At 40.5% G+C, this 16,826-nt stretch overlaps 1 protein-coding gene across 4 annotated transcripts in view; it reads left to right on the top strand.

Annotated features, from left to right (window-relative positions):
* The first annotated feature begins 10,973 nt into the window (after window positions 1-10,973).
* Window positions 10,974-16,826, top strand: part of BICDL1 (BICD family like cargo adaptor 1) — a 148,718-nt gene continuing 142,865 nt past the window's right edge. For 2 of the 4 annotated variants that reach the window (XR_007949685.1, XM_051972913.1), the window contains exon 1: window positions 10,977-11,622. Coding sequence is in view for 3 of the 4 variants with exons in the window: in XM_051972913.1 (XP_051828873.1) it covers window positions 11,164-11,622 (459 nt within the window). In the remaining variant the exon portion in view is untranslated. Of the gene's footprint in view, window positions 11,623-16,826 lie in introns of all 4 variants that reach the window. The other 2 variants (XM_051972914.1, XM_051972912.1) reach the window with 2 other exon arrangements.

The raw sequence follows: 16,826 nt of genomic DNA on the forward strand, positions 1-16,826 counted from the left end.
CAAACAACTTTGGTTTTAAAAAGCAATATCAGGGTAGCTGATTGGCATAGTGGATATAGAACCCTAGAATCAGGACCTGAGTTCAAAACTGACCTCAGACACTTACTAGTTTGTGATTCTGGGCAAGACACTTAGGTCTGATTGCCTTTTACCAAAGACAGAAGCAATATCAGGTAATAGAAGGCAGATTTAAGTGTATGGCAAGGTTCTGTAAAAATAATATCAGGGATGCTAAAACTCAGAATGAGCTGAGCTTGGTGAGGGAAACTAAGGAAAGCTTGAAGTCATTGGATTTCTCTTTTGAATGGGTTTGGGTTTTATTGTTAGCTATATTTGAAGAAAAAGGAGAATCAAAGAAGAGAGGGAATCTTTGTTTGGAATGTTTGGATGATGATAGCTGACAACAGAAAAATGGCAGTGTCTGGAACTTGCATCGGGGTTCTCTGCATTAAATGGCCCTTGCATTGGAAACAAGAATGACTAACAGAAATTTGATAACCAAGATAAATAAGAGAATAGTAAGAAAGCAACTAATGATAAATTCTAACCAACTACCAAAACAAACTATATCCCCAAGTTCAGAAACAACTGGCATATGTGGCTGCTGAGCTACTGTCTAATAGTCAAAAGAGCTTGGAAAGTGGAAGAGGTACCAAAAGACTGGAAAAGGATATGTCCTTTATCTTTTGTTGTTGTTGTTGTTTGGTTTGGCTTTTTTTTTCAAAAATGGAGGAAGAGGAGAACAAAATCTGTAAATGATATAGTGATATTGACTTTGTTTCACAGGAAAAGACTTTTATGGGGAGAATCAGAATTACCTGGAAAGAAAGCAGTGATTACAAAGAGTCAACATGTCTTCCTCAAGCATGGGTCATGCCAGATTAATCTCATTTCCTTTTCTGACAGAATTGCTAAACCAGTAGATGAGGGGAATTTTGTGCATGTAATTTACCTCAATTTTAGCAAAACTTTTGATAAAGTATCCCATATTCTTCTTGGTAGAAGATAAACAGTTAGGGATTTAACTTGCATTTGTTGTGACCTCCTAATGGAATGTGACCTCTTTGAGAGCAAGGATTGGTCTTGGTACAGAACACTATGCTATGAATATAATAAGTGTTTAGTAAATTCCTTTTCTTTCATTCATTCACAAATCTAGAAGGGAAAACTAACATTGGATGCAGTATCATCATCCATGAATATAAAGTATTATTATATTTGAATACCAAAAATCCATTTCACAAGTATTGTTAGACAACAGTTATTCTGAAAAAGATTCGGGGCTTTTAGTGGACTGCAAGGTTCATATAAATAAACAAGGTGATGGGACTATCAAAAGAGTTGCAATAAGAAAGCCACATAAGAAAATGGAAACTGAGTAGCTGCCCATCAGTTGAAGAATGGCTAAATAAGTTATGGTATATGAAAGTTATGGAATATTATTGTTTTATAAGAAATGATCAGCAGGTTTATTTCAGAAAAACCTGGAAAGATTTGCATGAACTGATGCTAAAGTGAAGTGAGTAGAACTAAGAGAATATTGTACATGGCAACAAGATTATATGATGATCAATTCCGATGAACATAGTTTTTCTCAACAATGAGAGGATTCAGGACAGTTCCAATGATCATATGATGAAGAGAGCTATCTGCACCCAGAGAGAGGACTGTAGGAACTGACTGTGGATTTTTTTTCTTTTTGATCTGATTTTTCTTGTATGGCAAGATAATTACATAAATATGTATGCATATATTGGATTTAATGTATATTTTTACTATGTTTAATATATACTAATATATACTAGATTACTGCCATCTAGAGGAGGGGGTAGGAGAAGGGGGAAAATTGGAACACACGGTTTTGTAAGGGTTAATGTTGAAAAATTATCCATGAATATGTTTTGGAAATTAAAAGGCTTTAATAAAAAATTTCTTTAAAACAATAAGAGAGCCACAGCTTCCAGAAATAAAGAAGTGATAGTTCCCTTGTAGCCTGTCCTATTTACACTTTCCTTGGAATGTTGGGTTCAGTTCTGGGACCATAATTCAAGAAAGGTATTGATATTCTGGAAAGGAACCAGAGGAAGGTAATGAGGATGTAGAAGATTGTTGAATCTACAAGATATGATGAGGTTGGATTGGAAGTACTGGGCTTGTTTCACCCGGAGAAGTCTCAGGCTGTCTTCAATCCTTTAAAGGGCTATGTTATGAGGGATGAATTAAAATTGTGCTATTTGGTTTCAGAGAGCAGTACCATGAGCAATAGGGGGCATTTTAGAAAAATAAATGTCAACCTGATATCAGGAAAAACTTCCCAACAACTATCCCAAAATAAAATGAGATGGGGGAAGGTGGGGTTTTCCTTTCCTTGAGAGTCTTCAATTGGAAGGTGACGAGGTCCTTTCCAGTTTTCCGTTTCTGAGACTCTGTGATTTTTGTGATTAATTCCCCTCCCACCTTTTTGATGTTTCTTTCTCCTTCTCTTTGCTCGATCTTCATCTAGGTCATACATACCTACTAAGTTTAAACCTTACTGCTCAGTCCTGGACTCTCTGCTCTTTTATTTTTATACTCTCTCCTCTGGTGATCTCATCAATTCCCATGGTTCAATTATCATTTCTATGCTGATTATTCCCAGATCTATCTTCTCATTCCTAATCTCTCTTTTAATAACCAGTCCTGCATCATGAACTGCTTATTGAACATTTCAAACTGAATGGCTCATAGATATATTAAACTGAACATATCCAAAACAAATCTCATTATCTTACCTTTCAAACCCATCCCTCTTTGAATTTTCCTTTTATTCTCAAGAGTACCACAACCCTTCCTGTCCCCCATATTCCCACAATGTCTTAGGAGATAACCAATTCATGGTTATATGTTTCTTGAATCTGATCAATCAATAAGCAATTATTAAATGCCCCATATGTGCCAGGCATTGTGCTAAGGACTAAGGATATAAGAACAGATACGGAATGCCTGCCCTAAAAAATTTTATATTCTATCGAATATGATAGCTCACCAAAAGACTAAAGCCCATTTGTATAACACTTTGAGTTTACAAAACACTTTCCTCACTACAGCCCCATAAGTAAAAGGCGATAATAATACTCCTCCTTTTTGATAGAAAAAGAAACTTAAACTTAGGTGAATTGACTTGTCTATGTCTTATATCTAATATATTTTGTACTTTAGCTTTGAACCCCAGTCCTTGATTCCTAGTCCCTTGCTCTTTCTAGTATATCATAATGTCTCTTTTTAGTGATAAAATAAAGAGCTTGGAATTATTTGGTGAGTATTATTGCATCTTATGACAAAGGCTTGGTACCCGCTTGATGAATGTATCATAGAAGATAGTCTTTTTCAGATCTAGGTTAGGCAGCTTCTAACGTTCCTTCCTACTCTGATATTCTGTGATCTGAAACTTCCTATGTGACAGAAATCCCAACGGGCATTCCTGTGAAAAAAATTTGGGGGGGTCTTTGTTCAATTTAAAGTCTATACATGAAAACTTCCTGGTGATGTATTAGTGTCTAAGTTTAGAAAAATCATGTCTAGACCTAAAAGAAATGCCAACAAATTATGAAAGAGGTTTGAGGAGTTACTTTAAACCAAGTAAGAGGAATAAATAATGAACCTATTAATATGAGACACGAAGTCTTTATATAAAATCTGAGGACCTGGGTAGGGATCTTAGCGCTACCTAAACACAAAAAGAACACAACAGAATTGAAATCATTGTTATATTATACTACAGATCACCTAAACAGATGAAGGAAATTAATGAAGAGGTTTTGATATAGATTATAAAGTTGCTACAGAAGCAAGACATGGCATTAAAATAGGACCCAACTATTAAAACATCAACCGAGTCTTAAGGGATTAATTTCAAAGCATTTGAAAAATTCTTGGCCTTTTAGGCCAAGGTTGGAACTCTATCTCTCAGAATATGGAGAACACAGGAACTCCTCTGGGCCTAATTGTGAACCACAAGCATGTTGTGGTTGTTCAAATGTAAGTGAAAGGAACTTTGAGAGAGTGGCCATCATTTAATCAATCACTTGGATGAAGACAATATTTATTAAGCATTTTGAAGACAGCATAAAGTGGAGGGAATGGTTCATCCATTGGATGACAATTAGTTTCCCTAAAGAGTCTGAAAGGCATTAGGCTAATCTCTAGAGGATGAAATCCAATAGAAATAAATACAAACTCGTGGGCAATGGTACAACCAAGAACAAACAGCACAAGTACTGGATGAAAGGACAATTGAATAGATAGCAGTTCATGTGAAAAAGACTTAAGGATTTTAGGCAACTTTCAGCTCAATACAAGCCAATGATGTGATGTGCTAGTCATTAATGGTACTATTAGACTGCATCAATAAAAGTACAAATAGTCTAGCACTAAACAAAGATGTTATATTCAGTTTTGGAGGCCATGTGTTAAAGACATTGAAAAACTGGAGTATTTCCAGAGGAGGAACCAGAATGGGCAGGGGACCAGGGAACAATGGAAAAGATGTTTAACGTGGAATAGAGAAGATACAGAAGCTTTTTTCAAATATGTGAATATTTATATTTTTCCAGGTGTTGGATTTGGTTCTCTCGGTGGCCTGGCAGCCTGTCACCAGCCCCATGTTCCCTGTCATATCTGGTGACTGGCTGCAGCTGGGATTTAGCCCAGAATAAGCCCAGAGTAGCAATTCTTGTCTTCTCCTGATTCTGAGAGATGGGAATTGCTGACCAAAAAGATTAAGAATTCTCCCAATTGCTCCCAAGGAGCAATGAGAACTTGACTCAATAAGCAGAAGCTGATTTTAGCTAAGTATAAGGAAGAACTTTCTATTAATGGGAAATGTATAAAAATGAAATAAACTGCCATATCAGGTAGTAATCTGCCCATAATCATAGACAAATAAACAAGTTAGATGATCAACAGGGGAGTCAGTGATATTAAAAAAAAAAAAAAAGATTTCTATTTAATTCACATGATCATAGATTCAGATCTAGAAGAAATCTTGGATACCATCTAGCCTAAATCTCTCATTTTGGAGATGAGAAAATTAAGGAAAATATGCAGCACATTGGCTAGAGCACTAGGCCCGGAGTCAAGAAGCTCTGAGTTCAACTGTAGCCTCAGATATTTATTGTGGGAACCAAGTTAACATCCTGGCTATTTTAGAATCAGCCAGAATCAGGATAAGCAAAAATCCTTGGTCTTTATTCTTGGTCAAAATGAGGAATCTCCTCTTCCTCACTCCACCAGGAGTCACACTGCTTGTCTTACTCCACCCTCTAATCCCTCCTCCAAATCTCTCTATACACCAACAGATCAAGCCAGCACAGAATAGTGGGGCGGGCCATTTTCCAAACATATGCTAATAGCGTATTGTCCAATAAGTAATTAGCCTTAAGTGCTTGGCTGTCCAAGTGCATCTGCTCAGTTTCAGCCCATTACAACTTACTAGCTATATGTGTACTTATTAGCTATATATGTGCCTTAATAAGGCACAATTAGTTTCCTCAACTGTAAAATGAAGAATTCCTGATGCAGATTTTAAAACTGATACAGAAGGAAAATAAGTGTTATTAATAACATGTACTCCCCAGCATTATTGTGAGAATCAAGTGAAATGTTTGTAAAGAGCTTAAGAGAGTTTCTGACACTTAATAGATGCTTAATAAATGCTTATTTTCTTGCTTCCTAAATTGATTTATCTGGGGACACTTCTTCCATCTTGAACTTGTGCTATTGATTTTTGAACTATACTCTAAGTGTTTATATTTATTCCTATTGGATTACAGCTTAAAAGATTTGGACTAATGCCTCTCAGATTCTTTTAGAAACCTGATCCTGTCATTCAATGAATGAACTATTTCTTCCATTTTATGCTATCTGTAAAATACAGTATAAGTATTTCATCTTCAATCAAGTGATTGAATAAATGTCATAGTGAATCCCCAGAAATTCTTCCTTATGGGTCACAATTAGGCCCAGAGTAGCAATTCTTGTCTTCTCCTGATTCTGAGAGATGGGAATTGCTGACCAAAAAGATTAAGAATTCTCCCAATGCTTGTAATTAGCAGAATGAGACTTTAGTGGTGTTCAGCTAGTTAGGTCCTGCATTCATACCATTATTTTCTTTTTGTATCAATTTTATAATCTGTATCAGGAATTCTTCATTTATTTTCTCCATCTGGCTAAATGACATAAAATATATTATAAAAATGACATAACTTTGTTTTGTTCTACTTTTGTCTTCACCCAAATATTCTCCACCATGTTCACCTTTCAAGTGTATAGATTTCAGCTATGTGTAGTAGGTATCCCTAACATTCAATTTAACTCTCTAAAGCACATATACATATCAATTATCTTTTCCAGTTAATGCACTCTATCCTGCCAAATCTCAATGACACCTATTGACCTCCTGACATTAAAATCTCAAATAACTCCAAACTTCAACTTGGCGAAAACTGTTTATTCTGCTTAACTCAAGGCAAAGATAATAATTTCAAATGATTTAAAAGGCTCTAGATGGCTTTCCGATTTTGGATCTTTCCCCTGTAGCCATTCACACAGAGAAATCTATGGGTATGGGTGTGGGTAAATAAGACATTTTCTGAATTTGGATCAAAACAAATAGACAAGGTCAAAGTAGGGGAGAATGACCTAGTGGACATAAATTTTATCATTGACTAACTGGAAAAGATCTATGCATCATTGCAGAGTGAGGCTGGAAGGTTGAGCAGTTTAGCTAAGACTTATGCAGTTAATGCAAGCACCAGACTGACCAGAGAATAATGGAACTTTAATCGGGTTCCATTTGTGTTGTGCAAGTATGGGTCATGGACCTTTAAAATTGCCCAAGAACTGAAATTGGAAATTACTCAGAAGGCAAAGTAGGAAAATCTGTGTAAAGGATATCATAGGAGAAATGTATGGTGGAAAGGAAAGAAAGAAAGAAGAGAGGAAGGGAGGAAAGGAGGAAGGAAGAGAGGGAGGAGGAAGGAAAAGAAGGAGGGAGGAAGGGAGGAAGGAAAGGAGAAAGGGAGGGAGGAAGAAAGGGAGGGAAGGAGGAATGAATTAAGCATGGAGAGTGTGAGGAAAGGAGGGAGGGAGAGTTCTGATCATTTATTAGGCATAAAAGCTAATGAACAGCCCACATGTTCCATGAACATCCCTTTCACTCTGATGAATCCCCTGAAATGAATTTAGGGGAATACATGGATCAGAATGGCATGGGACAAAAAGGTATGGAGGATGTGAACGGGAAAACCCATATCAATGGGATCACAGAAACATTGAATTTTTGGAAATAACTCTTCAGTGCTGCCTGTTAAGTCAGAGAGGGATTGCAGTTTGTGATTATGGAAAGAGCATATTCTTGGATGAAATCACAGATCCTTCAAATATTCAATAACTTAATGGCCTACCTAAAAGACACATATTTTAGATATGTAATAAGAGGATCAAGGAAGTTTGGAAAAATTCCTGCCTTGGGGATTTCACTTGGCAGAGCAAGGATGGGAAAACATCCCTTTGTAGGGCCAGAAGGGGGCAGAGCTCAATAGTTTGAACAAAATGTAAGCTCCTTGAGGGGAATTGTTTTTCAGTTGGTTTTTGTACCTTTATCCCCTAACCCAGTACCCTGATACATGAGATATGAATGGTGACTCAGCCTGTGATTTTACTGTTATAGCTAATTTTCAGAGGAGGTGATTCTTTCTGTTAATGTCCTAAATGTTTGCTATAATAGTAAAATTCATTCATTGTAACCTTCTTTTTTAAAAAATAAAGTTGCAAATTCTCTCTCTTCCTCCTGCCCTTCCTCCATTCATTAATCAATTTACCAATTATACATGTGAAATCATGCAAAATACATGTCCATATTATTCCTATTGCAAAATAGATAACAAAAAAAAAGAATTTATTTTTTTTAATCTACTTCAATCAGTATTGAAAATTCATCAGTTCTCTCTCTCGAGACAAATAACATTTTTCATCATGGATCCTTTGGAATTATCTTGGACCATTGTCTTAATCAGAATTGCTAAGTTTTCCACAATTGGCCATGTAAAGTATGGTTTTTGATGGTTGCCTAGAGAATTTTAGTGACTTGCTGAGAGTCAAATAATCAATATGTATTATAGACAGGATCTGAACTCAGGTCTTCCCGAGTCCAATAGTAGGGAAGGGAATCAATATTTATTTAGCACTCACTATGTGGCAAGCACTGTGCTAAGTGCTCATGTAAATATTATTTGTTTCTTATAGCAATTTTATGAAGTAGATGCTGTTATTATCCCCATTCTAAAACTGAGGGAACTGAGGCAAACATGTGACTTGTCTAGGATGACACAACTAGTGTCTGAGGCCAGATTTTAACTTATCTTTCTGAATCCTTCACCATCCTACCTCTTTAAGCCTGATACACAGGTGATAGGTTCCCCTATACAGTAGGTACAGAGTAGATACTTAATAAATACTTATTGAATTGAACTGGCTTGATCTGAATCTAATATGCCATTCAATCCATCCTCTGACCAGCAGAAAAGGTTTCCTATATTCCACCTTCTGGGCTACAATTTCTTTCAGTCTCTCATAATCAAATATTATTATTCATTTCCCGTTATTCTTCTTTGGCTGAGAAGGATTGGGAGTCGAGCAGAGGAATTTTTTTCTCTTCATGACAACTCATGATTGAGTGTGTTTGCCATCCAAGACCAGCCAAGCTAAGTTCAGAGAGACCCATAACTTGAATGTTGGCCCCTGGGTGAGAAATTTTTCCTAACTGTAGCAACTCTGGAAACCACCTCCCATATCATAAAGGAATATTGAAGGAAATATGAATTTATACTGATGAAAGGAATATTGAAGGAAATATGGTAGAATGAAAATAGAACTGGATGGGATATTTGGAAACCACACAATCCAACTGCCCCAGTTTTATTTTTTATCTTACAGAGGAGGAGCCTGAGGCACAGAGCAAAACAACTTGCTCCATAAGTCACGCAAGTAAAAACCAAAACAATTATATCATGCTTCAAAATTTGCAAAGCACTTTACTCACGTTTTGTCACTTGTGTTTCCCAGCAATCCCATAAGTTAGACTACAGATAAGGGAAGGGAGGAGAGAACCAGTATTTATACAGTGCCTACTATGTGTCAAGGACAACTGGGTGGTGCCATAGCAAATAGAATGAGTCAGGAAGACTCATCTTTCCGAGTTCAAATCTGCCCTCAGATATCTGTGAGTTTGTATGACCCTGGACAAATCACTTAATCTTGTTTTGCTTCTGTTTGCTTCAGTTTCCTCACTTATAAAATGAGCTGGAGAAGGGAAATGGCAAACCACTCCAGTGTCTCTGCCAAGAAAACTCCAAAGGAGGACGTGGAATATCAGACACAAAGAACAGGCAGGACCTGAAACCAAGGTTTTCTGACTCCAAGTTTTCTCTCCACTATGTCACATGACCTCAGGATACTTCGGTTTCCAACCAACAATTTTGACCTTTAGGAGCTTCCTGCCTGTGGAAAAGGCCTCCCTGAATCTCATTTTCCTCATCTTTAAAATATGTATAATAAACAGAAGATATGTTGTGAAGAAAGCCTTTCTGCCAATATTTTTTGCTTTGTTTTTTGTTTTTAGATGTGGGGGGAAGGAAAGGGATGATGTGAGCTGTTGTGGTAGACTCAACTCACCTCCACAAATAGTCCCTTTGGGTCTTGGCTGTCTCCCTTCGAAAATCGCCTTGGTAAACAGGTGCGGGCCACCCAAGGACAAAAAGCAGAGATTCTTTATGTATTCCATACATCATGCATCCTTCCTCCAGCCTATGGCACGAAGTCCTGATCTACGCCCTACGGCTCCCCTAGGTGCCCAGACGCAGCTTCCTCCGAAGTCTCTTTTAGGGTTGAGATTTAGTGGCAAATACTACAGCTCCCTACTTTCAGCACACGCAGACCACACGCACGGAAACACGCATGCACACACGCACGTCGTTCCCATTCCCATTTGGAACTCTGGACAAGGACCCGCGGACTAATTATCAACTGGCCCCCAGGGAACGGGGGAAGAGAAGGGTGCTTAGCAGAGGCAAAGGCCAGGAAAGGGTTAAATTGAGGGCCGCAGGAACGAGAGCAGAGCCCCAGACCCAATGGCAGAGACCCCGGGAGGCTGAGGCAAATGGAACTATCCCTGGGGAACAGGTGGCCCAAACCGTGCCAAGCCGCGCGTGTCAGGCGCCTATGGGCGCGGCCTGAAGTACGGGGTGGGCCGGGCTGCGTGCGCGGCTGGCGCCGGGGTGGGGCCGCCGGGCAGCGCCGGGCCTAGCCGGGTCTGAGAGGGAGGGAGGGACATTCTTTAGAGTTGGACTGAGGGGAGGAAGGCCGAGGCTGAAGGGAGACGGTGGCCGAGAGAGGAGGACCAGTGCCAGGCGTCCGCGGCGCACCATGTGCCACAGCCCCGGCCAGCGTAGCCGCCGCCAGCGCCGGGGCTGGCCAGCCGAGGGCCATGGAAAGGGGCTGCAGCACCCGAGGGCTGCCGCTAGCAGCTGCAGTAGCAGCAGAAGCAGAGCGCAGCCCAGCCCGTGAGGTCCTGCCGGGTGACGGGCTGCGGCCACAGCAACAGCGGAGAGGCAGCTAAGGCCGGAGCACCCCTGCACCCGGCGCTGCTGCGGCGGCTCCTCCTCCTCTCCCTTCTCGCCTTCCATCTCCTCCTCTCCCCCACCCCACCCCGCCCTCGCCGCTTTCCTCCCTCTCTGCTCTCCGCCTTCCTTGCTCTCCTCCCTCCTCCACCAGCACCACTACCTCCTCCTCCTCCCCTGCGCACACCGAGCAGCCCAGCCCGGGGGCGGGGAGGGGGAGGGGAGGGAGGGGAAGCAGGGCGCGCGTGCCGCCGGGCGCGAGGCGGGCGGGGGAGAGCTCCCGGGACCGGCCCGGCCGGTGTATAGGCGACCAGGGGGACAACGCAGGGGGGGAGGAAGGGGGGAAAGGGCTATAGGAGCGGAAGCGGGGCGCGTGCAGCGGCGCGAGACCGGGGGGGCCCCTTCCTCCCTCCCCCTCCTCCCCAAACTACCTCCACCCCCACCCCCACCCCCCCTGCAGCCTGGCGCGCGCCGAGGGCCCGCACAGCAGCGGGCTCTCCCCCGGGCCATGTCCGCCTACTGCCTGGGCTTGGCCAGCAGCGTTTCAGCACCCGCCGAGGCGGACAGCGCCTCCTGCATGGAGCTGCCGGGGCCCGGTGGGGACGAAGTCCGGAGCCCAGCCGCAGCCGCCGCTGCCGCTTTAGTGTCCTTCCCCGGTGGCCCGGGGGAACTGGAACTGGCGCTCGAGGAAGAACTGGCGCTGCTGGCGGCTGGGGAGAGGCCGCCGGACCCGGGAGAGTTTCCCCAGGCCGAGTCGGGGCTTCTAGACGCAGCCGAGGCCCCGGGCCCGGGGCAGTTGCTGCAGCCGTCCTCAACCCAGCAGGAACCCGAACTGCTGTCGGTAATCCGACAGAAGGAAAAAGACCTGGTACTGGCTGCCCGTCTGGGCAAGGCGCTGCTGGAGAGGAACCAGGACATGAGCAGGCAGTACGAGCAGATGCATAAAGAGCTGACCGACAAGCTGGAGGTGAGGACGCTTCAGCCTAGGGCGGGGCCCCTTGGGGAGGGGGGGTGCGGGGGAATCCTGGAGCACCTGCTCAGCCCGGGAGTTACCTTTCTCCCCCCCTCCTCCTCCCTCTTTGCCCAGAGGGAACGGGCCCACAGACCACCAAAGGGTGTGTGCTGCACTTGGTAGTGGTGGCAGTCAGCAGGCAAAGCTCTCCATATGTTGGATCTACCTGAGTCTTCCCCTCTTTACCCCAGAAAGCTGGCAGGGCCCAATTAATAATAACTGACACTTAGGATTTACATATGTCATTGAATTTGAGACTCTCAAAACCCTGTGAAATAGGCACTGTTTTCATTTACAATTTGGGAAACTGAGTCTTAAGCCTGACTCTATGAGGTAGATGCTATTCTTAGCCTCATTTTGCAAATGAGGAAACCGAGTCAGAAAAAGCTAAAATGGTTTGCCTATAGCAACACAGCTAATGTCAGAGGTGAGATCTGAGTCCAAGTCTGGGGTTGGGGTTTCTTTTGGCATTTTAGTACCTCATGCTGCCTCACAGACAGAGATTCTGGTGGCTTTTCTATGAATTCCTCCTTTGAGATAGGATACAGAACCACAGCCTTCTTCAGTGTGAGGGAATTTATTCTGCACCATGGCTGAGAGAGTCTGTACACTCCCACAGAGAGAGCAGAGAAAGTCACACCATATTGAAAATCCTTGGCTTGGCCTGCTGAGCAGCTATTAGTGGTTAACCAAGGGGGGCTTGACAAAAAGTAACTAGGGCATTCAAAGCTTTCTGACCTGCTGTCACCCTAAGTTATGGGAAAAGAGAACCCCAGAAGGAGCATAGAACATGAAATGTCCAATGTCCAGAGAATCACACAACGTAGCAGGTTCCAGAGAACTCGAGCTAGCTTACATGCCAACCACGTGACTGCCAGGCGTGGATTTCATTTGGGGCTGGGCATTTAGCAGATTTGGAAGGGCACTTTTCTAGGTGTTCTCTGCTGCTACGTGTACAGTTGGGTGACAGGCTAGGACGTGTGGGTAGCACATGTCTGACTGCCTTTGGATCTCTTCCTCATATTGATTGTAATGTTTCCTGTGTGCCACTGGATAGTCTTTTTTGGAAAGCAATCTTTGTGTTCCATCAAATCCTGCCTGATGGGAAAAAGGGCTCCATGAGCAAATTCCAATGCTCTTAGACTTCTTCTCCCTCCTCTAAAATGTCAGATATTTCTAAAAATGTTTATCACTTTAAAATGTTGAACACTTATCTGGGTTGCATTTTTCCAATTTGAAAATGAACTTAACCTAGTCTCTTTTTCTCCAAAATTAACCAAACCCTGCCTTTAATCTAGGGCTAATCCATACTCTCAGCTTCTCCAAATCAGCATTTATTGGTTCTGTCCAGATATTTCAAATCTGAGTATATTTCATGACCAAATTTGTTAGGGGGATACTACCCTCCACCAGCACCCTCAAATACTTCAGCTAATAATTATAGTTGGCGTGCATGTAGCACTTTAAAGATTGCAAAACACTTTACATATAAGAAAAAACTGGATTGTAGCACCTATTCACATATATGTGTGTAAGAATATATATGTGTGTATACATATATACATACACACATGTGTAACTATATACTCATATATACATACAGATGCACACATGTAAATATGTAAAAAAAAAATCTTCTAACCTGGATGCCATCTGTGTATATTATAAGATTAAAATCTGGTATGGTCTTATGTCACCAATGTCATATGGGCACACTGTTAAAATATACAAACAGCTTCAGATTCAGAAACTTTCCTAAAATGAGAGTTTAAGCTGTTAAATAGTATATAATAGGAAAAAAACACTAGATTTGGAGCCTTAAAGTCATGGATTCAAAACCTGACTCTTCTAATGACTGCTGCCTTTATAATTTTGGATCAAGAGCTTTCCCTCACTGGATCTTGGTTTCCTTATCTGCAAAATGAGAGTTCTTCTTAGCTCAGTGCCTGATGTGTACTAAACACTTAAATGTTTTAGCCATCTGTTTATATGTCGACATATTACCTGTACGATCTCTTCCCGGTCTAAATCTACAATCCTATGTATTGTTCAAATATTTTTAAAAGGGGGTTTTGATAAAAGGAAGTGGCATTTTCATTCCTTTTTAATAAAAGAGAAATATTCTGGCCTTAGAGATAAGAATAGTATTGATAACAACAATAATAATTAATAATAGCTTACATTTCTATAACACCTGTGACCCTGGAAAAGTCATTTGAAAAACTCAGAACAAAAAGTTACTTTAAAGCGTCTCTTTTAAGGATATAAAGTTGCAGGAAGAAGGTTAGAGAGAGAATTTCCTCATCTAAAAGTTCTTTGTACCAGTGAAATTACAGATACATTGTCTATCCTTGGAATGGAAACATAAGCATCACAGTTAATCATAAAAATAAAGGTCTGACCATCTCCCTTTATAAATTAGTTTTTAAAACTCAAGATTAAAAAGCAGTTAAACAAGTTAATAGTAATATAAATATAGAATTCTGGAGATAACAAAGCATTTATAAACATTTCATTTTAAGTTTCATGTAGGTTCCGCAGGTAATAAGGGTCGATTAGTACACTGATACTTGGAAAGCTTCATAGGCTTATAGATTTAGAGCTGGCAAAGACATTGGATCAGCTGGTCCATTCTCTTCATTTTATAGATGAAGAAATTGAGGATCATCATGTTAAGTCACTCACTGAGTTACACAAGTGAAGGAACTTGCCTAGTCACTCAGCCAGAAAGTTACAGGATTTGAATTTCAGTTCTTCCTTCCCAGCACTAAATATATGAGCCCATGACCTGACAACAAGAATAGGTCAGTGCTCCAGAACCTATTTGTTTCCTGTTCTGTGAATAGTAAATAAACCCATAGTTTCTCTGAAAAGTGACTGGACAGCACCTCTGAACCACTGCCAAAGAAACAACCTATTTGTAAGGAACTCAATGGACAGAACTCTGTATTGATTTCCATCTAAAATGGTGGAACAGAAATAACAGGTTGTCTCTTTTGAATGATTCAGGAACACAACTCCAGAAAGAATTACTGCCATACCAGGTCTTTGCTCAGAGATTTACAGATGATGTTTCTAACTCTGCCAGTGAGAGTTCTGGTTGAAAAGACAGACAGCTAATGTGGAAAGAACATCATGTCAAAGTCAGTTTAAGTAGTAATGTATTTCATATTCGAATATGAAACCACTATTGAATAGCAACTTTCAGTGGGTAGTTCCCTAAAGAGTCTATTCATTTCTTTACCTATGAACTGATTTTTTTTTAAGATTTGTCATAAACAGGAAAGATTCTGCATTTTGACATCTTAATTTCCTTTAAATTTTATGATCAAACCAAGTTGGATGAAGCTAGGCGATTCCATTCAATTCAATATTTATTTGTTTTAAACTCTTGTTTCTTTAATTTACAAACCTTTGTTTTCTCTGCCTTCCACCTCCTCTAGGTGAAAAGAGAAAAACAAAACCCTTGTAACAAATATTTATTATAAATATGCACACACACGTCTCTTTTTAAAAAATTCCTTCATTTGCTATGTCCAAAAATATATGTCTGATTCTGTACCTTGAAGCTTTCACCTGCCTTTTTTTGGATAGCTCATTTCATCATTTCTTCTCTAGAATTATTGTTAATCACAAGATGGATCAGAGTTAAAGTTTAAACAAACATTTACAAAGGGCCTACTATGTACTAAGCACCCTAAAAAAAAAAGACAAAACAAAGCAGTCTCTATCCTCAATCATAATAATTCATATGTATGTAGCGGTTTAAATTTATAAATTTATATTCATTATTTTATCTGATATTTGATGACCCTATGAGGTGGGTTCTACTCTTATTATTTCCATTTTAAAGATGAGGAAATTAAAGAAAATAGAGGTAAATGAATTGCCTGAGATCATCCAGCCAGTGAATGTCTGAGGTTAGATTTGAACTCCCCTGTTCCTGAGTCCAAATCTAGGTCTATTAACTTTGTCATCTAGAATTCTGTCCTCTCAAAGAGTTTACAATTTCCCGAGTAGATATGACATGTGCACAATTCAATAAATCTGGAATCACATCATTTTAAAGGGGAGTGAGCATTAGCAATTGGGGAGATCAGGAGAGGCCACAGGAAGTGCCCTGTGAATTGTTCTCTGAAGTGGCAGATTCTAAGTGGTAGAAGGGAGGAGGGGGTGCATCCCAGAGAAACTGGGGGAGAGGAGGGAGAGAAACCACAGAGTCTTAGATACAGAGAAGAGCCAATTGAACTAGAATGGGAATTGCATGGAAAAGTAATATGAAATTAAAAAAAAGTGTGTTTAACCCCAGAAGCAGTAATGGTTTTTGAATAAGGGATGGATGTGAATCAGGTCTAGCATTTTAGAAAATTTTATTTGGTAGCTTTGTGGATGAAAGATTAGGAAGGGAAGGGAAGAACCAGGAAGACCAGGAAACCATTGTAGCAGTACAAAGAAAAAATGATCAAGTTCTAACTTAGGGAATTTTAGGGTAGTGACTCTATGAGTTAAGAGAAGGGAATGTGAGACATCTTACGGAAGTAGACCAGACAAAACTTGGCAACTGATTGCATGTGAGGAATGAGGAAGAGTAAGGGGTAGATTGTATATTCTTACTCTGTAGTGCTACTTGGGTCATTCCCCATTTACCCATCCTTTTCATTTCCAATAAGGTACACTCTCCCAGAGCCACATTTCAGTCATTGATCCCAGGCCACCAAGTTTCAGTATTATGAGGTCAAGTTTGCTTTCTTACTTCAGGGTCTCTAGTTTATCTCAATTACTATAAGTCTTCAAGGCTCTAAGTCTTATTGATGGTTTCTTTCATTGAGTCTGTCTCCTGTGACCTTCTGAGGATCTGTAGAGTTCTTTTTGTTCCTATATTGTAGTTGTTCTCCATGGTGTCTAACTTGGTCAATATACATGGGAACTTTTCTTCTCCCTTCATTTTTTCAGTAAGATGAGACACTGGGTTAGTCATTGTTCTTTGGGGGGAAATATTTAAACCTAAACACTATAAAATAACATCTTTCTGAGAATCAACACATGATATTTATATACAAAGATCTTCTTTTCAAAAAAGGGAGTTTTAAACTCCTTTAAACTCCTTTTAAGCTCCTTAATCTTTTCCTGTGAAAATGGTACCTCCAAGAATTCTTTCA

The sequence above is a fragment of the Antechinus flavipes genome, chromosome 1 (assembly GCF_016432865.1).
Source record: "Antechinus flavipes isolate AdamAnt ecotype Samford, QLD, Australia chromosome 1, AdamAnt_v2, whole genome shotgun sequence".
In the NCBI taxonomy this organism is placed as follows: Eukaryota; Metazoa; Chordata; class Mammalia; order Dasyuromorphia; family Dasyuridae; genus Antechinus; species Antechinus flavipes.